At 28.2% G+C, this 23,696-nt stretch overlaps 1 protein-coding gene across 1 annotated transcript in view; it reads left to right on the top strand.

Moving 5' to 3' along the window:
* LOC100212740 (monoacylglycerol lipase ABHD6) overlaps positions 1-23,696 on the top strand; it is a 46,886-nt gene that overhangs the window by 19,434 nt on the left and 3,756 nt on the right. Inside the window, exons 3-5 of the mRNA XM_065806157.1 lie at positions 9,235-9,340; positions 10,083-10,283; positions 10,430-10,527. Coding sequence (XP_065662229.1) covers positions 9,235-9,340; positions 10,083-10,283; positions 10,430-10,527 — 405 coding nt within the window. The remainder of the gene's footprint in view (positions 1-9,234; positions 9,341-10,082; positions 10,284-10,429; positions 10,528-23,696) is intronic.

The following is a 23,696-nucleotide window of genomic DNA, read 5'->3' on the forward strand; positions in this document are numbered from 1 at the left end:
ATGAATATTTTACAATTTCAATATTGTGTTGGAATCATTCATTTATATCCGCAAATTGACAGTCTTGTTTTATGTTCTTGATAAATAAGAATAAATAAACAAGTGTTTTTTTTATATTAAACTAGTTCACTTAGGATTTTTTTGTTGTTTCCATATTCATTGATCTTTTAAAAATGCATTGTTCTTTACTTTGAACAGTGTCTTAAATTTTCTTTTTCTGCTTGATTATCTCACAAAGATTTCAAAAACCTTTAAGATAAGTGTGCTTAATGACATTTTCTTAAACGTTTTTTTCTTATTTATTAGAAATGATGAAGGGTGAAGTTTTGTTGACAGAAATATACATTTATGTTTACATTAAAATAAATTCAATAGTTGTAAATTTAAACTCCCTTAAAATTGCTTACCTTGTCCCTTGATTTGCGTTTTGTTCCTGACCCTAACTTATGTTCAGTGTCTCCTTGTTCTCACTTATGCGGTTTGGACCATGCTATGATCTCTTTAATCTTTAATCTCATTCTTCTTTTTCAGAAAAGTTTAACACTCTATCTCTAATTCATAGGTCTAATTTTATTACCTCTCCAAGGATAAGGTAGAACTATTTGCAAAGAAATTTTCCTCTTATTCCAATAATTATTCAAGATTGGATTATTCCAATAATCCAATCTTGAATTTAATAGCCAAGTTTTTTTTTTCATTCCAAAAAAATAAGGTAATCCATAGTTAGGAAACCAAATTACTCCAGCTTCAGTTGCTAAACTTTTGTTGTTGTTGCTTAAGCTCTTCTACTTGTGGTGCAGACAAGATTTCTGTCATAATCAAAAGTGAGCCTAATATCTTACCATCTGACAATCATTATGGTTTTCAATCTTCTCATTCTAAAGTAGTTTCTTAACTTTTATAACAGAATTTAATTTTACATTTGATTTAGACTGCAAAGCTAGAGCTGTTACTATTGAAATATCAAAGGCTTTCAATAAAGTCTGACATGCTGGGTAATAATAATACATAAGCTAGTTTCATATGGTGTATCTAGGATCGTTTTTGAGATTATAAAATCATTTCCTTTTAACCACAGTATTAAAGTTGTCCTTGAAGGCCAATACTCTTTTTCATTGCCAGTAATTTCTGGGGTGCTACTATGTTCTATCCTTGGTCCTGTATTCTTTTTCATCTATGTTATTGATCTTCCTGACAATCTTACATCTAAAGTGTCTCTATTTGATGATGACACAACTATTCCCTTCTATTTTCGACAAAAAATCTTCTTGTTTCGATTGCTTAGACAAAAAATCTTCTTTTTTCGATTGCTTAGAACAGGCAGCTGATCTTGAATCTGATCTCTTTTTTGTAACAGCTTTGGAATCGCAGTGGTTTATAAATTTTAACTCTAGCAAAGCTCAGTTGTTTACTGCAAATAGTTATTGCAATATTGTTGATCTTCCCATATTGATGAATGGCAATGCTCTCACTGAGTCCTCTGCTCTCGAATTATCATTTACAACTGAACTCTCATTAAAATCATATTTAAAATCCAATGTAAGTTTCTATGTTTTGTATGGTTTTGTATGTGCCCTGTTTGAGCCATTGTCCCATCGTTGTAAGGTTATATCTCTTTCTCTTTATACAAATACTATTAGGGTCCCTGCTCAACCAAAACTTTTTACTCAGTAAATTCGCATCTCTTTTACTTTATTACAGCCTTGTTAGGAGTAAATTAGTTTTAAATATAAACTACAGTCAAATTAATATTACAAACTTTTATGCAATAAACTTTTATGCTAATAAAGTTTGTTTTCTCTTTCTTGTACAATAAATTCTTCATATCAAAAAAACAAACATTTTATATCATACTTATATATAGTCTAAATTAAATTTATTTTAATCTTCTCTGAAAAAAAGTAGAACAAAATTAAGTTTTTAAATTCAATATACTTAAAGTCAGTTTTCATGCATTCTTCATTCCACGGGAATGAAAAAAATCATGCGAGCATGTATAGTGTAAATTTTAATTTGTCCGATGCAAAATTACGCTGTCCGATGCAAAATTACGCTTTTCCTGCTTTTCTCAAACTATTTTTTAATGCTTCATTTCTTTTGTTTTGGTTTGCTTACTGCTTCTTATCAACACGTTTTATGGTTATCCTGCAGTTAAGCTGCCTAAATTAAATTTATTTTTCAGCTTTTTATGCCCTTGTTCATATAGACTTATTATAATGTTTATAATAAAGTAAAGTATGTAAAATTTTAAAAATTAAAGTAACGATAAAATTTTATAAACATTTAAAATTTTCTTAAAATTTTAAATTTTTATAAAATGCTAAGTATTTATTTTTATTTTAAGTTTATATTTACTTAATATTTAAATTTTTTTATTTTGTGAATTAAGTTTTTAATTTATTTTGAATATTTTATATTATTATTTTTTTTATATTATGTTATGTTATTATATTTGATATTATGTTATTATATTATATATTATTATATTTGAAATTTATTTTAAGTTTATATTATATTATATAAATTTTACAATTAAATTTATATTTATATTTAAAATTACTTATATTTAATATAAAGTATTAAAAAACATTGAAAATAATCAAAATTATTAAAGTTTATTTAGTTAATGTTTTTTTTGAATATTACTTTTAGTTCTATTTTTAGAAATAAGATTACTACCCAGTAAACATTAAACAGTTGGTAAGTAATTGGCCCGATCCTAATAACCAACTATTAGCTACAGTTGGCTATTTAGTTGGTACCGTGAAAAAAGCGTAACGCTTTTACCAACACTTAGCCAACTGTTTTATAAACTGTTGATACCATTAACGGCCCAACAGAAATAAAACAGTTGGCTAACAGTTGGTACCATTACCGGTCCATCTATATAATTTTTTTTGCGATTTTTTAAATTCGCTTTTGCACTTTAATTGAAAGTGCAAATGTTATAAATGTTTACAACTATCTTTACAACTTGACGTGATGGTGAAAAATGAGTTGCATATTTGAAAGCAAAAGAGAAATGCTATACAAAAAACAAATTGTTTGCTCAGCACCAGAAAAAGAAATTTTTTTCTGTTGACATCTGTAGTAATACAGTAATAATCATTGTAATAATAACAGTAGTAATAACAATAACAACTACAATTATAATAATAACAGCAGTAATTTACAAAAGTAACAATAATAAAAAACTAGCAGTAAGCAACCCCTAATACAGGTTATGAGTAATTAAATCATTAATAACAAAAACACATTAATAACTTGATATATCATCTAAAAAATTAAATACAAATTTATCTATAAAGAATATTTTAACTTTGACTCTCTATCAGCAATGTCATTGTTTATAGTTAATGACATAAAAACCGCATTAACATCAGTTAAGTTCTTTTTAAAATCTGTCAAAACACAAGCACCAGAAAAAGAAAGTCAAGTAAAGCCTGCAAATACCTAGAAAAAGAAATGAAAAAAAAAATTACAATTTTTAATTAAAAAAGTACTATTTGCATTTTATTGTTAGTAGAAGTAGGAGAATGATATTACAGAAAATATAAAGAATAAAAAAATAGCTATAACACCTTAGGTCTATCAACACAAAACACAGTAACAATAGCGTATAGAATAAAGTATTTATAAGCACACATTAATGTGTCTCCAGAGTAGTTAAAAAAGAACAGATTATAAAAAGGCTAGACAACACAATGTAGTAGCACTGGCATATAACACCACGACTTATTAAGATATTTTATCAAATAAAATACCTGAACAATCAAGGTACAATTATAGTTAAACAATTTGAACAATTATACCATAAAAAAGCAAGCAACTCGTAAAATAATTCTTATAAATGGCCATTATCAATTGAGGTATTAAAAAATACGTAAGAGCTTAGTAATTACATAAGTTTTATTAATTCTCCCTCTGATCTAAGAGAGAGTGGGAGAGAAAGAAAGTGTTTCCAAAGCAACATGTTAAAAAAAGTAAAAAAAGTAAAAAAACAATAACTGGTTTTATTATGTTACCAGTAAACAAAATTATTTTTACCTTGATTTAATTTCCAGCATTTCTTAATTAAGCTCCAGCTTCTCTCTAACTGTTGACTAATGATTAATAGTGTAAATTTCACATCATATTAAATTTACAAAATTAAAACCATGTTTCAACAGTAAGCAAACTAATTAAGTTATGACAAAAGCAACTAAAAAAAAAAAACATAATTATGTTTGAAATTATAAAAAATTTAAAATCATTTAAATTTAAACTGTTATTAATTGTTACTATAAATAGAAAAATTCATACTTTGCTTTGTTCTAAATTGACTAAAGTAAAATCAAAATAACAGACATTAACACTGCTTGACACTGAATTCTGGCAAGTAAGTTTTCTGCTCGTAGAGCAGCATTTCTTAAATTTCAACAATGATTAATTTCATCTATCTCTTACACTTGATAATAACTATTTTCAAGTTGCCTATTAGCATTTACATTAACAACTTCTTTGAGCCTAATATTATCCACTTCAATTTAACTGTTATCATTAAACATAATACCAGTAATATTACTATTGTTACAATTGAATAATAAAAAAATGTAAAAGAACCTTACAAATTGTGATCTTTTCTAATCAAAGACTATATTTAAACTTAAGATTAATTGAAATCCATATCTTGTTATGTTTATATGCATAAGTCGTTTATCAAAAATATTAAACAATATTTATTTACATCAATTATTTTTAATTTAACAAAGAATCTAGACTAAAATGCACAAAATTTATGAGTAAGTGATCAACAAATTACTGACTGTAATTTGTTGATCACTTTCGTGTCAACAAATTACAGTCAGTTTGCCATGTTAAACACATAAAGTATATATCTAATATAAAATGATTCCATCAACAGCTGAAAAATATCAAAGTATTAACAGTGCCATGTTGCGCATGGATGGTGTCCCTGTTTGTACTTTTGGTGTGCATTGCGGAGGCCACATTTGGAGCCCTTTGTTACGGCTTAGGGTTTATTAGTAGTAATGAGGCAATTGCTTGGGCTATTAAACGGTGTTCTGAGTACTATCTATGCTTTGAGTCAAGTTCTTCAATCTAATTTAAAAATGAATAAAGTACCAAAAACTATAAAACACAAAAAACCATCATCATCACCAAGTTCTCTAAACCTATCATTCACTAATATTCGTGGTCTTCGAAGTAACTTTTCTTCTATTGAGTCTTATCTCTTGCAAAGTTCACCAGACCTACTTGCTCTTTGTGAGACTAATTTGAGTTCGGCTGTCTCATCTTGTGATCTTAGTGTTGATGGTTATCTTCCTCTGATTCGTAAAGACTCCAATAGTCACATGCTTGGCCTGGGCATTTACATTCGTAAGAATTCACCTGTTTGTCGTGAAACTAGGTTTGAATCCACAGACTATTCTTTCATGTGCTTTCGTTTAGCACCACTTCACTCTATCGCCTTTCTCTTTGTTCTATATCGATCTCCTTCATCTCAAGACTGTACACTTTTTGATGTTATTTCTGATCATATTGACCAAGCCCTCTCTCTTTATCCATCAGCTAATATAGTTGTTGTCGGTGACTTTAATGCTCACCACTCTGAATGGCTTGGCTCTAGTGTCAGTGACTCTGCAGGCATTAAAGCCCACAACTTTTGCCTTTCTCAATCCCTAACTCAAATTGTCAACTTTCCAACTCGCTTTCCTGACAACCCGAATCATTTACCTTCTCTACTGGACTTATGTCTTGTTTCTGATCCTAGTCAGTGCTCAGTTTCTCCACATTCACCCTTAGGTGCTTCTGATCACAGTTTGATCTCTTTAAAACTAATATCTCATTCTTCTTCATCACCTGAATACCCCTACTATCGAACCTCTTACAACTACAGTAAAGCTGACTGGGATTCTTTCCGTGATTTTCTTCGTGATGGCCCTTGGGTAGAAATCTTTCAACTTCCTGTCGACAAATGTGCTTCTTATATAACTTCGTGGATTCAGGCTGGCATTGAATCTTTTATTCCCTCTCGACGATTCCAGGTCAAGCCTCACTCTCCTCCATGGTTTTCCTCACACTGTGCTGCTGCGATTGCCAATCGAAACCGTTACTTCCATATTTATCAGCAAAACAATTCTCCAGAAAACAGACGTCTGTTCATTACTGCTAGAAACAACTGTAAAAAGGTTTTGTCTAACGCCAAAACCCGCTATTCTCAGGTCATGAAATCTCATATCTCATCTCAAAAATTAGGCTCTCGTGACTTCTGGAGAATCTTTAATAATATCAATAATAAGGGCAAATCTATAATTCCACCTCTCTTGTATGGTTCAGACTTTGTCACCTCACCTAAAGACAAAGCCGAACTGTTTGCTAAAAACTTTTCATCAATATCATCTCTTGATTCCACTAATTGCGTTCTACCTGATATTGCCAACAAACAGGTTGATTCATTGCTTGACATTCATATCACTTCAGCATCTGTATCTAAAGTGATTTCCTGTCTAGACTCTTCTACAGCTTGTGGCCCAGACAACATACCTGTTATTGTCTTGCAGAAGTGTTCTCCAGAGCTGTCATCTATACTCTCAAAACTATTCAACAAGTGCTTATAAGAGTCTTGTTTTCCAGCCTGCTGGAAAGCCGCATCTGTTATCCCTATCTTCAAAAATTCTGGGGAGCGATCTGATTCGTCTAACTACCGTTCCATAAGTCTTCTTCCTATCATAAGCAAGGTTTTTGAATCTTTAATTAACAAACACTTAATTTCTCATCTTGAATCTAATAACTTACTTTCTGACCATCAATATGGATTTCGATCTTCTCGTTCTACAGCTGATTTGCTAACAGTAATAACTGACAGGTTTTATCGTGCGTTAGATGAAGGTGGAGAGGTTAAGGCCATCGCTCTTGACATTTCAAAAGCGTTTGATAAAGTTTGGCATGCTGGTCTTCTCCATAAGCTTTCTTCTTATGGTGTATCCGGCAACATCTTTAAGATCATTGAATCCTTCCTTTCCAATCGTAGCATAAAAGTTGTCCTCGATGGACAACACTCTTCTTCTTATTCTGTAACTTCAGGGGTTCCTCAAGGTTCTATCCTTGGCCCTATACTCTTTTTAATTTACATTAACGATCTTCCAGATATTCTCACATCTAAGGTGGCATTGTTTGCTGATGATACTACCATTTATTCTTGTCGTGATAAGAAACCAACACCCTCTGATTGCCTGGAGGGGGCATTTGAGCTTGAAAAGGATCTCACTTATGCTACAGCATGGGGCTCACAGTGGCTGGTGAACTTTAATTCAGATAAAACCCAATTTTTTTCAGCCAATCGTTATCGCAATAATTTAGATCTTCCTATATTTATGAACGGTGATGTACTCGATGAGTCACCTACTCTTCATCTTCTAGGATTAACTCTTACTTCCAATCTTTCTTGGAAACCATATATCAAATCGGTTGCAAAATTAGCATCTGCTAAGGTTGCATCTCTTTATCGAGCTCGCCACTTTCTTACTCTGGATTCTATTCTCTACCTCTATAAATCTCAAATCCGGCCTTGTATGGAATACTGTTGCCATATCTGGGGCGGATCTTCTAATGATGCCCTTTCTCTTTTAGACAAGGTGCAAAAACGCATTGTAAACATAGTTGGACCTGCTCTTGCAGCCAACCTTCAACCATTATCACATCGTCGTAATGTTGCTTCTCTTTCTCTTTTCTACAAATACTATAATGGGCACTGCTCGAAAGAGCTAGCGTCTCTTGTGCTATCTACTAAAATTCATTCTCGTGTTACTCGTCATTCAATTAAGTGTCATCCTTTTTCTGTGACTGTTCCTAAGTGCTCCAAAAACGCTTAATCGTCTAGTTTTTTTCCTCGAACATCAGCTCTTTGGAATTCGCTTCCTTTATCTTGCTTTCCTGATTCATATAATTTGCAATCTTTTAAATCGTCCGTCAATCGTTATCTTGCTCTACAATCTTCATCTTTTCTCTTACAGTAACTTCCAACTTTAATTAGTGGCTGCTTGCAGCCTTGTTGGAAGCAAAGATGTTTAAAAAATAAAAAATAAAAAAAATAAAAATAAATCCAATATAAAAAAAAAAAAAAGTAAACTTACTCAAATCAGTTCCAGTTATACTGTGTGAAGTGACTAAAAAATACTTCAGTTCTTTCCAATTGCACTAAAAAATAAAATAAAACTTGATTGGCTTAGTTGCCTAGTTCTTAAGAATTTGAAAACAAAAAAGTAAAAAACCAAGAACAAACAAACATTTATTTCTTAAAACTGCTATATTTAAACAAATTAAATTAAATGAAGAACAACATTAATTCTCCTTAAAGGCTAAGAAAATTTTCAGCTCAAATTTGCTTGCGACTTTGCTTGTAAAACCATGTGAATAAGAAACGCATTTAAAAAAACCTAGTAAATACTTGAAAATGACATATGCAACATTGAAGTTTAGACATTGACCGGACAAATTATTAGTAGATGTTTTTAAAAAATTCATACAAATTTACAATACTTTGTTCTTCAATCTTGCATAAATCCATCATATAATAAATCTGAAATGAAAAAATGAAACAAATAAATAAATACAAAGAAAAACATCATATATGAATCGAAAACAATGTATCGATAGATTATTGTCAATAACAAAAAGTGCATAGAAGTAGTTGTTTAGAGAAGTGCAAAAAATAATACCATATAAGCTTCTCAAACACAAAATGCATACATATAAATTATTATATTATAACATGGATAAAAGTAAAATATTTGTATTTACCAGCGTAACGATTATATTAAAAGGCGAAGGAGAGTTTGAGTTTAAAAGTTTAATTAAAAGGTAAAAAAGCGTTTGAAAGTAAAAAAAAGATAAATTGCTTCAAATTAAACTAACTATATTAGACCACGCAACTAAACATTTACATAAAATATAATTATAAATACATTTATAAAACTTAAGGGAAAATTTTACAATTCAAAAACATGTATACAGTCAGTTAATGGTTGGCACAGAATGCCAACAGTTAGCCAACTATAGCCAATACTGGCCAGTCAGTTGGACCAACTAAACCAACTGGGTAGTTAATTACTTTTATTTACTTTGTTTGTAATTTTACTTCACCACCCCAGAGTTTTTTTGAGCTAACTAATTAATCATTTTATGCCGCTTAACTGTAAGATAACTCATTTCATTATTGTTGTTAAATTATAGTTTGTAAAAAAAGTTGGCCTAACTGGTAGAAAGCTTCATCTTGTTGGTCATTCAACAGGTGGATATATTGCTGTTCATTATGCCATAAAGTATCCTCAAGAATGCGGTATTAATTTATCTAATAAATTATTAACTATTATTTTCATAAATGATGATGATGGTGATGATGACCATGATCATGATCATGATTAAGGTGATAATGATGATAATCATAATGTTGATCAAGGTGATGATGACGATCATGATCATGATCAAGGTGATGATGACAATGATCATGATCAAGGTAATGACAATGATGACAACAATGACAATAATGATGATGATGATTATAGTTTTTACTTTTGAAAAAAGTTTAACTTGTTTTTATTTGTTAACTGATTATTAATTTTGTTTAACTGCACTTTTATGGCATTGATATGTTGTCACTCCAGGAAAGTCCTTTTAAGAAAAGCCAAAATATAGTAACTCAAAAATTGAAGTGTTTTTGCAACCTAACATTTCCAGTAACTTTGCACTGTTTTGTGTAATCTGGGGCATGAATTTTGTACTTTTTTTTTGAGATAAAACTGACCTGAAAGACAGTAACTCACATTAAACTATGTTTTTAAGGTTTAAAACAATAAAACAATTTTTCAAATTTCTGTGTTTTGGCTTTTCACAGCATTATATGTATAGCTACTATTAATCAAACACTAAAAAAATCAAAACACTTTGACATATTTTAACAAAAAATGATTGTTTCAAATTTATATTTGATTTCAAGATAAATAATTGGTTTAGAAAAAAGTAATAATCCTAACTATCAATAATTTTATTTTTTTTAAATCTTTTTAAATTTAAATGTACAGCGTCTGTATCAATGTTGGCTCCTTTGGGTGTTTTAATAACTGAAGTACTTGATATAGACAAGTTTTGCTCACCTAAGAATAAAGAAGAGGTTAACAATTTAATTGATCTTGTCTCTAATGGAAAACTTAGTCTTTTACCATCATATTTTATGTATGCTGCAAGACTTTTTCGATGTTCAATGGCTGAATCTCATCTTCAAGGTTTCTTATATTGTACATTCTTTGAGCTTTAACTTTAAATTTTAAAGAATTTAAATGTTAAAGAATATTATAAAACAAAATTATATATTTAATAAAATTATATATTTTATCAAAGTTAATACCAAAATATTAAAGTATTGATTTAGTTTATCACGGTTTCATCAAAAATGCAAAGTTTACAGCAGATGACATGAAGAAATTATCAAACATACCATCTATTTTAATTTGGGGAGATACTGATAAAGTAAGAATTTTATATTATATAAAATATATACCTCAAATTTTAAACAAAAATTTTCAGTTTAGACCATGCTATGATCAAAAACTTTTTTCTTTGTTTTTCTTCATCATTTTTATCTCCTATCTAGTAGGATTTTTTTTTCCACAAGAGAGCTCAAAAATAATGGTAAAAGTAAAAAAGTTTTAGTGAACTAAACAAAAATAAGAAAATTTCTTTTCAGTTAATAAAAAAACTAAACTAGTCGTTCTGGAAGATAACAATAGACAACATTAGTAAAAGACAGAAAATTATTTGTTCATGTTTAGTATTTTGACCAACTTTTTCATCAAGCTTCATCATTATTTCATTAAGCTCCATTATCCTTTCATCAAACAGAATCATCGTTTCATCAAACGGAATCATCTGTTCATTTTTAGCTCCATCAGTAACTTAAGCTATTATGTCTTTGTCTTAATTTAAATCATATGAATCTTTTAAAAGAATTTATAACTTTTTTTTGACTAACCTGAAGTATTTAATGACAAGATCAGCATTTCGTGTTCAGGGCTTTGGTATCCATGAGCACAAAGTGCTGATCATAAAGTTTTATTTTTTGCAATAATGCAAAGCTGACTCCATCAATGCAACAAACAGGTCTCAGAGGCCTGCTTATTGCATTTTCAAATTTTAATTTATTATTATGTTTTTAAATGCCTTGTAATGGTTGTTGTTGTTGAACCCTGTGTTTGTAATTGAACCCAGTGTTTTGTGAGAAGTGTTTTAAGAATTAAAACACTTTTCAAGCTTATTTTCAGTCTTTTTGTGAGAAGTGTTTTAAGAAATAAAACACTTTTCAAGCGAATTTTCATTTTTTTTTTTCTTTTTTTTTTTTCAATCGAATATTTGTGATAAGTATTACTTGTCACAACAAAATTTAACGGAATGAAAACTTTCTATAAAAATCTCAATTTGGAAAACTTGTCAAAAAATGTTAAAAAATGAACATTAAGTCATTTTAATATTTTGTGTATATATTATCAGGGTTAGGAGTTAAGATTAGTTTTAGTCTATCTAAAATTAGTCGACTAACTTTTTAGTTAACTAAAATTAGTCGACTAACTTTTTAGTTAACTAAAATTAGTCGACTAACTTTTTAGTCTAACTAAAATTACCCGACTAACTTTTTAGTTAACTAAAATTAGTCGATTAACTTTTTAGTTCAAATAAAATTCTAGTCAAATATAATTGTTATTAAAATAAATCATTTTAAACCAAATTTGAATATTTGTATTTTACCCCAGCGTGGAGATAAATGCCCATGAGGTTGTTGCTACTGTTTAAAAACACCCAATCAGCGCGGAATAAGAAAAGACGCTATTTAGACAATTAAATTAAATTTGGTATGTTTATTTTATCGTCTTATTTTTTTATTTTTTTATGTGCCGCGTTCTATAGGTAGTGTGCAATAATAATTGCACATCATGAGTACTCTCCCCTGGCTTATTGTAATGGTGGAGTAAACCTCCACTTTTCACCAAAAATCTCCTCGATTTCAATTAATTACTTTCCATCCAATCTACGCTTTTTCCCCCAAACACCGGCCCCTCCAAACAATTTATAACCACCCCAAAATCCAAAAATACACACATAAAAAAATAAGGAATAATAACCGAAAAAATAAAGCAAAATATAGTATGGTAAAAAATACTCTAGAATATGAAATACAGAAACAATGCAGTAGAAACATTTGGCATTCTGCTACTTTTTACTTACTACTTTTTCTGTACACTTAAAAATGATTACCGAGTAATCATTAAATCCTACCCCTCTATTAACTCTCCCTCAATCTATTGAAATCTTAACGTAACCACCACAACAACTACAATACACAATCTATGAATATTTATTGTTGTCTCCTCCCCCGACTATTATAACCACAACACACTACAATAAGGCAGGCAGGGCCATACCGAACGATGAATACGTGCAACTAAAAAAGCTAATTTTACCAATGAAGGGTATTTTTTTTTAGATGTCAAATATCAGTTTTGAATTTCAGCTCCCACTTCCACCACCTCGTTGGTACCATCCTGTAGGTAGGTGAGAGTATTACCATTAACCCAGAATGTAATCGTTTATAGGTTATTATGTGAACATTTTTATCGTTTTCAGAGTAGAGTTGTTTGTCGGTTGGCGAGACTTGCAAAATTTAAAAAGAATGCTTGGTATTTGCATTTAAGAATGCAATTTCTGTAATTTAAATTGTTGAATAGTGTTTACAAGATAAAAAGTATTAAATAATACCTATTGAATAATGAAAATACTTTATTAAGTAGCTGCAGTCGCTTTTTAAACCAGAAGATTATTTATTACATTTTAATTACTTGAAAAATGCAATGAGTTATGTATCATTTTTAAGTACTTGTTTGTTTTTTGTTAGAAAAAAAATTATCATAAGTTTTATTTATATATTCATTTATGTCAAAAAATTACTATTTATTATTTGGAATAAATATCTATAAAAAAGAATTTCTTTTTTAAAGTTGAAACTATTATTTTCAATACCACACCTCTATGAGAAAGTTTAACAACAATGTCACGTGAGTTTCCGTTAAAATATGATAGCCTTAATGTTTTTATCAAAGTCATTTTCACTTAAATGATCACAACTTTTAGCCCCAATCGAATAACTGTTTTCGGTATATTTTACTTTTCTTTTAAATACTCGGACTATTACCGCCATTTTTTATATAAACTGTCATTTTTAATCTGTTAAGAACCAATAAACAAATAAATAACAAAGGATGCATTTTACGAACTTTGAATAGTTCTACGACAAACAAAGTTCTTTGGAATGCATTAGTTAATGCGTTAACAATTTTTTTTGGGTCCAAAAAATACATAAAAACGCAATATCTCTTATGCGCATGCACTAAACTCTACAAAGCTGCTCTAAAAGATTAAATGGTAAATTAAGATAATCCACATAATCTCTGGTATTTCTGATGAAAGGTTTATATACTTGTAGCCTATTAAAACGATCCTTATTGTTTTAATGCTCGCTTCATAATGTATATATGGTTACCGCATACTGAAAAGAATCTGGCAACCCTGGCCATGTGGTGGACAAAAGTAAAAAAAAAAGTTCAAACATGACATTTAACCACACCATTTTTTATCTTAAAGATGTAGCTTTAATAAAATGTAGATATATTTTTATAATTATTATGGGTTTGCATTTTAACCTGTTGATTTAAATCAAGTTATTTTTTTTCCAAAAAGTTCAAGGTTATTTTTTGTGTTACAAGCATAAAATAGTTAATGATTTTAAAACCATAATGATTTTAAAAACATAAAATGATTTTAGAAGCATAAAATAGTTAATGATTTTAAAACCTCCTCTTTAATTGCATAGTTAAATTCATATTTTATCTTTCAAATAAGTTATTGCAACACTATTTCAAACGTAGGGTGTCAAATAAATTGATTTCAAATGATGATATATTCAAAGTACTTTTTTTAGTTAAAATTTCACTTATATAGTTGAATACTTTTGTGGTCTAAGGTGGTTCAATAATATGAGTCTTAAAATATTTTATTCAATATGTTGATTAATAATGAAAGTTTGATTTATAATCCGCAGATGTCCGCCTGTTGTCTAATAATGACTTTTACATGTTTTATGCAGGGGGGCCAGCATTTCAATTTTTTTTTTTTTTGTTCTAGGATCCGATTATCTTGTTTTTTTGCAAAACATCCTTTTTTTGACATCAAAATGAACATATAAATATTTGTAGTATTATATAATTAGTACATGTTGTAATATTTGTTTAGAAGTTGCCTTTGTCACTAAAATGACAAAATAAGTTGTCTTAATTCGTCATTTTAGTGACATATTTTTTCTTTTCGTTTACGTACATAGTTTATTACATAGCAATGACCAAATTATTACTCAAACAGCGAGAAAATTGCGTGTTTACGCATTTTTTTACGTTAAAATAATTAACTTTTAAGTTTAAAACGAATAAATTAAAAAAACTAAGAATAAAATTTTTCGACTAATTTGTTGCATTGTTTATAGCATTGGTCCCAGGTAAAACTATCTTTCTAATAGTGAAAGAATTCTAAAAATCTGATACACCACTCATGAGATGTCTTAGATTTAATTGCTAACTAAACTTCCCCTATTCTTTGTTGGATATAATGTAAAGATGCAGTGGCGTAGCAAGGATTTTTGCGTACAGGGTAAAAATAAATAAAAAATTTTTTACAATAAATTTAAAAAAATATTTTTATGTAAAATAGTTTGTTTTTTTTTTTTGCTTTTCTTGTTTCTTTGGCGCCCATTTAAGCCTTCACACCCTAGACAATTGTCCCTTTGCCACCTCTCCTCGCAACGCGACTGTAAAGATTTATAAGACAAAAGAGTTTATAACACAAAAGAGTTATATCAATAAAATGAATTAAAAAATAATTATTACTAGAAAAAACATCTGTATTACATTTAATAAATTTAAACTATCACTACAGAGGTGATGAACTGTCACTATCATTTCCAGAATCATCATCTTCATCGTCAAATGATTACTTACATTTTTTTGATTTGATTGTCACCTTTTTAACTGGAATTATTTCACAAACTTTTTTTGTCAGGTAAAAATCTGACAAAATTTCCTTCACGCATTTTAAATATTTTTTTTCTCATACTTTTCAAAGAATTTAAAACTTTTATAGTTCAGATCCAAAAAAGTGGCACATAATAAAAACGAATTGTTCTCTAAGTCATATGAGTCTTTGTAAGTTTTTAAAGATTCTAATTAATACAGTTTTAAAAGCATAATTAAAAGAGGGGTTTCACTATTTTTCTTATTTAGTTGCTTCTCAAGGTACTTTATACTTGGAATAGTTAAAGAACATGTTGCATAAGTATCGCCTGAAAGTAAAACACTTACTTGATTAAAGCTTGCTAATGCTTTTACCGTTTCTTTTAAGTTAACTATTTCATCTTCATCGAGCAAATTTTTTCTCATATCTTTGAATTGTTGTTTAGAATTAAAGATATCTTTTATGTAGGAGTGCCAACGAGTTTTCACATCTTGAATGAAATAAAGTGCGTAATTTCTTTCAAAACCTTGTTGCATTTGACGTTCTTCTAATAAATCATTAAGTTGAGATGAGTTATTGAAAGATGTAACAATTTTTCTGCACTTAGTTAATGTTTTTGCAATAAAAAAGAATTTCGATGAACTATCATTTTCACCTTCTTCAACTAAATCTATGACATTTTTTACTATTAAATGCAAAACAAACCCCATGCATCTTATTGGTTGAATGTTCAAACTAGCTTTTAAAGAATTTAAACAGTTGCATACGTTACTGGGGTTGTCGGATACTACACTCATTATTTTATCATCTACCTTGAATTTTTTAAAAGTTTTCAGTAAAGTGTCTTAAATTATCTGCTTCATGTCACCCATTAAGGTATGCAAATATGTCAGAAATGAAATGTTCAGTTGCAGATATGTAACTATAGTTTTGACAGGATGCTCACCCATCAGTAGTAATAGATTAAACTTTAATTAAACATAATTTAGACTTCAAAGGTGAACTTTTTCTCGATATAAATCTGTTAAAAGAGATCTTGACTTTTTTCGGCAAGGCACTTTGTACTTTGGATTTAAGCAAAAAACAAATTCTTTAAAGGCATTACTTTCTACCGATATAAATGGAAGACAACAGGCAATAATGAATATCAAAAGACTTCTATCAATCTTATCGCTATTTTATTTTGACAAACCACTCATGTTTTGTTTCTTTTTCGGCGTTATAATTTCGTGATCATGTTCAAGATGGTAATCTAGTATACTTTTTGATGTTTTACTTGAGTACTTTTTAGATCTGTTATTACTACATTCATTGCATACCCATTTTAATGTTTCCTCCTCAATCGAGTAATATTCGTATGTCGTTTTAGTAGTTTCCCCAAAGGACTGTATATCAATTTCAATTTTTTTTGACTGGATGAAAACTTAAACTAGTTTCGCCATTGCTATTATTTGGAGAAAACGTATTATTGTTTGACATAATTTAATATTTTAATTTCTAATAATAAAATTATAGATATTGTTCTAAAGAACTATTTATCCAGTATAAAGCAGGAAACCATTACTTTGAGGTTTCAATAAGGACATTCCATAAAATTTTTTGCGTTGAGAAACTTAATGAAATTATCACAATCAAATTAATTTAAAGACATTCATTAAAATTCCTTAAAATTTCAGAAATACCAAAAACCATATATAATTTGTGAAAAATAGGTAATTAAAATGTTTTGTCTGTAGATGTATTGCCTCCAATGTTATTTTACTGAATTAAATAACTATCGGCTTTTAACAACTTGGTTAAAACAGCTGATATTTTAATAAAAAATAATTTCATACAGAATCAATGGCGAATTAAAGCATTTCAGGCCTTAGGCAGAGATACTTCGAGGGCCTTATATAATGACAACTGAGGGTCTTTTCAAAAGGACTTTTTTTATTATTTGCCTTTTTTTGGTAGTTTTGTCTTCACGAAAATGTCATGTCATGGCCCATAAATTTAGGCATATCACTACCAAATTTTTTTGTAAGTTTTAGATTGATAAATCATTTTTTCAGTTTAAATTAAACATAAAATTACTTAATTTAAACAATATTAGTAACAAAAATACTTAACTAATATATGCTATTTAATTTATTTTTAATTTAATTCAGCATATATTGTGAATTTTATAAACTTGTTTCAGATTAAAATTACGAGCCTCTTTTTTAAGCAGGCCTTAGTCAACTGCTTAGTTTACCTAATAAGTAATCTGCTACTTTACCGAATACATAATTAGTTAATTTATTTTTTACAATTTTTAAAATAAAAATATAAGTAAATAGTTTAACATGATATTTAATTAAACAATATAAATTTAATAAAAAACTTTAATTGTCTAAATTTTACAATCTAATAGTCGTTTTTTTTTTTTTATTATTACATATAGTTTAATTATAAATTGAAAACTATTTCTCTAGAAAAACCTGAAAAACTCTGAAAAGCAAACCTTTAAATTCATGCGCTTTAGTAAATTACAACTGTAAATTCTAACTTATAGCTATTTGTAAAGGCAAAGGAATAAATGCTTGGAGATCTAACCCCTTTACAACTAACGCATAACAAAGTTTATAAAAATTATTTTTGTGTAATAGGCATAATTAGGGAGTTTATATAATTTTTAAGCCAACTTAGTTTATTTTTTAATAAATTGCATTTTTAAAGATATTTCATTTTTAAAATGGTTGTAACAACCTCTGTAGCTTACATGGCCGGCACAAATTGGTATTATGTCAAGAGCGCCATTAAAATTGTTACTGACTGGAAAAGAAAATGAAAGTCCTCGCTTTTTAAAATTTGCTGACCGTCTGGTCTGAAAGGTCTACATTTTCTGACTGACTTATCTAAAAAAGTCAAATTTGCCAACTAAATGAACTAAAAGTTAATTGATGGGGTGTCACACACCTTCACAACCAACCACCCCACTTCTTCACGCCAGCATCTTGTTAAATTTCTGGAACCGGAAAAAAAGTATTTTGATAATTTTTTATTTTTGCAGTATTTTGCAGTACAATGATCATGTATTAACAAACTTTTTTCGAAAACTCTGATAGAATTCTAATTAAAGTTCATGATGTCGTTTCTATCAGAATTTTTGAAAAAAATTCTTTTTCTTTGGCGCCCCTTGGACATCTGCTGCCTACGACAAACTGTCCCTTTCTCCAACCCCCAACCCCACCCCCCACCATCCTCTCGGCCGCCCTGGTTTTCTGTCCCAGGCGGCATAAAGGCTATCGGCACCCATGTTAGTATTATTTAGACTAAAAACTTAGTTGACTAATTTGAATTTACTAAAAAATTAGTCGACCTTTTTAGTTAGATTAAAAAGTCTAATTTTAGTTAACTAAAGCATTAGTCAACTAATTTTAGTAAGTCTAAAAAGTTTTAGTAAGACTCAAAGACTAAATTTAGTAAGACTAAAACGTCGGGTGATATTAGTTAAATAAAATGTTAGTCAACTAATTTTAGTTAACTCAAAAGTTAGTCGACTAGTTTTATTAAGGCTAAAAAATTAGTCGGCTAGTTTTTGTTACGATTTTTTTTTTTGGTCATAATACATACATATATATATATATATATATATATATATATATATATATATATATATATATATATATATATATATATATATATATATATATATATATATAGATATATATTAACATATAACATATATTATGTTATATGTTTTTTTATTTGTATTAAATAAAACCAAAATTATTTAACCCGAGTGTACTTGCAATAGTCTACTTTATATATACTACAAGTTTGAACTTTTCTTTGCTAAGATATTTTATTTCTTAATTTCGATTGGACAAAAGTATGGAAACTTGTTCAAGCTTGTCACTAAACATAAACAAATCTTATCATTTAGAATTAAAACGTGTTAGAATTGACATCTTTGTTAGTTCATCATAGTTTACTTTTATATTAATCAGTATGGCACCGCGAAAATATTCATTTTTTCCATACTTTTGGCCACCACTGTGTATATATATATATATATATATATATATATATATATATATATATATATATATATATATATATATATATATATATATATATATAATATAGTATATATAATATAGTTAGATAAGTGTTTTTTACTAATTAATTATTGCTCTGTTCTTTAAGAACATTGAGCACTCTATTTGTAAAACACGCTAACATAATTTACATATATATATATATATATATATATATATATATATATATATATATATATATATATATATATATATATATATATATATATATATGTATATATATATATATATATACATATAAATATATATATATATGTATATATATATATATATATATATATATATATATATATATATATATATATATATATATGTCAATACATACGACTGCGTAAAAACTTTTTTGAAAAAAATATATTTATTTTTATCTCAATATATATTATTCGATATTTTGCTGATCTATTGTGATCAGCGTCATCAGGTTTAATAAAAATTGTTACAAAGAAAATTGTTATAATAGAAACAAACTGTTAAAAGATAACATTAAAAAGAGCATGAGAAAATTTTTGTTTTTGTTTAATGTTGGTTGAATGATATTAACGAGGTATTTGGAGGTTCCATATGGTGGTGTGTTGATTGTTGATACAACAGGACGCAGTGGGTAATCTTTTTCGGGCTTGTGCGCTTTAATCATTCCATACATTCTAGGTGGTACGCAATAAAAATCTGATAGATACATTTTAAAATACGTAGTTGTGTCTAACCCTCTTTTCTTAATTTACACAATTGTTTTTGAAATTTGGTAGTAAGTGTGGGTGTTGGGTCATGATCAATAATTCTGCTACTTTTAATTTGTTCTTCTAATTTAAGATATGCATCCCTTTTGTATAGCAATGCAAAACCTGTGCCTTTATCAAAAGAATAAATTCTAACATCTGAAGTCATCTTTAATTTTCTTATAGATATATGTTGTTGTTTACTAAAATTATCTTTTAATCTTAGTTTTAACGAATTTGTCAAAATTTTAGAACAGTTTTGTCTTCGAGTTAATTTATATTTGTCCAGAACCATTAACAAAGCTATTCCAGTTATTATTGATATATTAAATAATGATATTGACGACTTTAAGACTCGAACTAAACTTTTGCTTGTTGACATCGTTGAGTGTTTGCTATTTTTTATATGAAAACAAAATATGAATAATACCTAATTGTTGTCCTATAGGTTTGTCCTTAATGGTTGTTATTGCGGAAGCGTTTCTACAAAATATAGAAAGAAAATCACTTAATATAGCTACTATTCAGAAATGTGAACCAAAAACTTTCACGAGATATGTGGACAATTGTCACGCTCGCTTTAACTCAATAAAATAACAACAAATGTTTCTAAATATCCTAAACGAACAAAATCCTGCCATAAATTACACTGTTGAACTCGAAAACCACCAAAAACAACTTAATTTTCTAGATTAGATAGAATAGATAGAATTTAATATTATATATATAATAGATAGAATTTAATATTACAAACACAATGCATGGAGCCTATAAATTTCAAATACATCAAAAAGAAGCGATAACTAGTATTCAACTTAAACCAAATTCAAATATCAACCTTAATATTATCACTGGCGTATTCAAAGGGTTTATAAGCCATGCAAAAAGAATATGTTCTCAAAATTACCTTCAACAGTAATTGATTTTTTAATAAAAATATTTGTTGAAAACGGACATGACAAGAACAATTTTACTAATAACGCCAGAGACTGTATTAAAATAGATGAAAAAAATACCAATTATCAACCAACTGACAACCAACCATTTATAAAGCTACCATGGATACCAATTGTTGGCCCTTAGAAGAGAATTTAAAAATAAAACATAAAAGTTATATTTACATTATCTCCAAATTTAAACAATATATTCTGTAACAATAAAACAAAACTTCCTCCAATTACAAACCCATTCATCTACCAAATAAAATGTTCATGCAACTCTATATACATTGGTGAAACCAAAAAGAAAATTATATTAAGATGTATTGAGCATCAGAAAAATAGTAAAAAAGGAAAATGGACCAGTTCTGGTGCTACTGAGCATTCCAAATCATGCCAAGGTACATTTGACTGGTTAAACCCGAAAACCATATCAGTAGCTCCAGAAAATCATATTCGGAAAATTCAAGAATCCCTGGAAATAAACAAAGCTAAAGTTCAACAAGCATTAGGAAGTGGCGAAAATGTTCTTAATAGGGATGATGGTGATAACGTCATAATAAAAGCTTGGGGGCCATTTTTTATTAGATTATCTGTCAACATTTGATCCTATTTTTTATTTTCTCATCTCTTTTTAATGTTATCTTTTTAACAGTTTCTTTTTATTATAACGATTGTCTTTGTAACAATTTTTATTATACCTGATGACGCTGATCACAATAGATCAGCGAAATATCGAATAATATATATTGAAATAAAAACAAATATTTTTTTATTTAAAAAAAGTTTATATGCAGCCATATTTATTGAATTTTAATTGTATATATATATATATATATATATATATATATATATATATATATATATATATATATATATATATATATATTAAATATATATATTATATATATATATATATATATATTATATATATATATTATATATATATATTATATATATATATTATATATATATATTATATATATATATATATATGTATATATATATATATGTATATATATATATATATATATATATATATATATATATATATATATATATATATATATATATATATATATATATATATAAATTAGTAAAAACACTTATCTATCTTTTATCTTCAACATAATATTTCACCGTCAATAGGTTCATCAAGAAGAATGTCTAAACAATAAAAAAAAAAAAAAAAATTCAAGTTATAGAAAATTATTTCACAGGAAGTTGGGAATTGCTATAATTAATTATTTAATAGCTGTAGTGTTTTGCAACCAAGAAGTTGCATCAACTACATCAGATAATTAAAAAATTATGAAAAGAATTCTTTAGAATTAGGATAAATTTTAGACTGATCATTTGCTTTTATAATTTTTTAAAAGAAACTTATTTTCATGTCTGCTTTTAGAAATTAATTTAGATTTTTTATTCAATAAATTTTCTTGACCTAAATGAGAAATAATTGCAAATTTTTCTTGTAAACATAGTATACATTTTTTGGAAATGTTATTATAGGCAGGCGCAGTTTTTAGGATAGACCAGTTTAATTTAAAATTGATATTTTTTTCTTTAGTTGCCAAATATATTTAGAAAGCATAGTCTCTTTTGAGTATTTTTTATGTTTAAAAGATTGTTTGTGATTGGCATAACGTTTTTTCCATTTGCCCTCGGTTAAAAAGCCAATATATTGTTTATCAGGGTTGTTTTGTGAGGAAATAATGCATTTGTAAATAATATTCTTAGATAAGATTTGCCATTCATAGGGCAGTCAAGTTTTTGCCTGCAGTTACAGTTTTCAGTATTTTTTCTTTGAGAAATTCATTTTTATTAATCAATGCAAAATTATGGCCTTTTATAACTCTTTCAATTTATTTTGTACAGCTATAGCTTACCTTAATAGTGTTTCTGTTAAAAAGGCCACTCCTTCCCTATCGCAGTTTGGTTTGAGGTACACTCTTCAAAATTAAAACCGTACATCTTCTCTATGTTTAATTCATTACCAAGATATTTCTTTGCAGTACATTCCCTGCTGTAATGGCTCTCATATGCAGGGAACTTCTCAATATGCATTTTAATGCAGTTGACGGTGCTAGCTAGGGTTTTATTTTCGGAGAGTGATTTCCGTGTTGATCTGCTTTTGTCAAGCCAGAAGACTGAATTTTACCTAATAAAGATTTGGCATATGACTCCCCAATACAAAATGTTTTTAAAAAAAGGTCTTACACACTCTAACTTCAATTCCATTGTTGCTTATTTTATAATGAATTGTTTTGTTTCTATTTTTGCTAATGTCTATTGCTCTTGATTGCTTCACAGATTCAATTGTTAGGCAAGAGGCAATATACTAATTTTTCTGGTCCCACAATGCATTACCAACCCAAAAATCATCAAAAATATATTTTCACATTTCTGTGCTGAAATGCATGCTGCATTTGTACTTTGTACTACATGATTTTCCCTGTTGAGGAAACGTATTACAAACACGGCCGCTGCGCGGAGAAACATGTTGAGCGCGGTACTACCAGGGACGTGGTGGTGATCGAACTCGGAACCTCTCGCTTAGGAAGCGAGCGCTTTACCACTACACCACTACCGCATAAATCTAAAGATAATGCACTTTTAAACATTTAAAATTTACTAGTCAGATTTAGATTAAAGTTAAATAACTTACATAGCCTAAAGGTCATAGCCTAGAGGTCCACCAAAGTGTAGTTTAAGAAAAGCTTTTAAAAAAGTTGCTTTTTTTTTTATTGCTCTTGATAAATACCTTAAGTTAATAGTTTAATAAAAAAAAAAAAATTTAAAAAAAGTCTAATATGATATTTTAAGTATTCAATATTTAATATTTGAGT

Source organism: Hydra vulgaris, chromosome 09, assembly GCF_038396675.1.
Source record: "Hydra vulgaris chromosome 09, alternate assembly HydraT2T_AEP".
NCBI lineage: Eukaryota > Metazoa > Cnidaria > Hydrozoa > Anthoathecata > Hydridae > Hydra > Hydra vulgaris.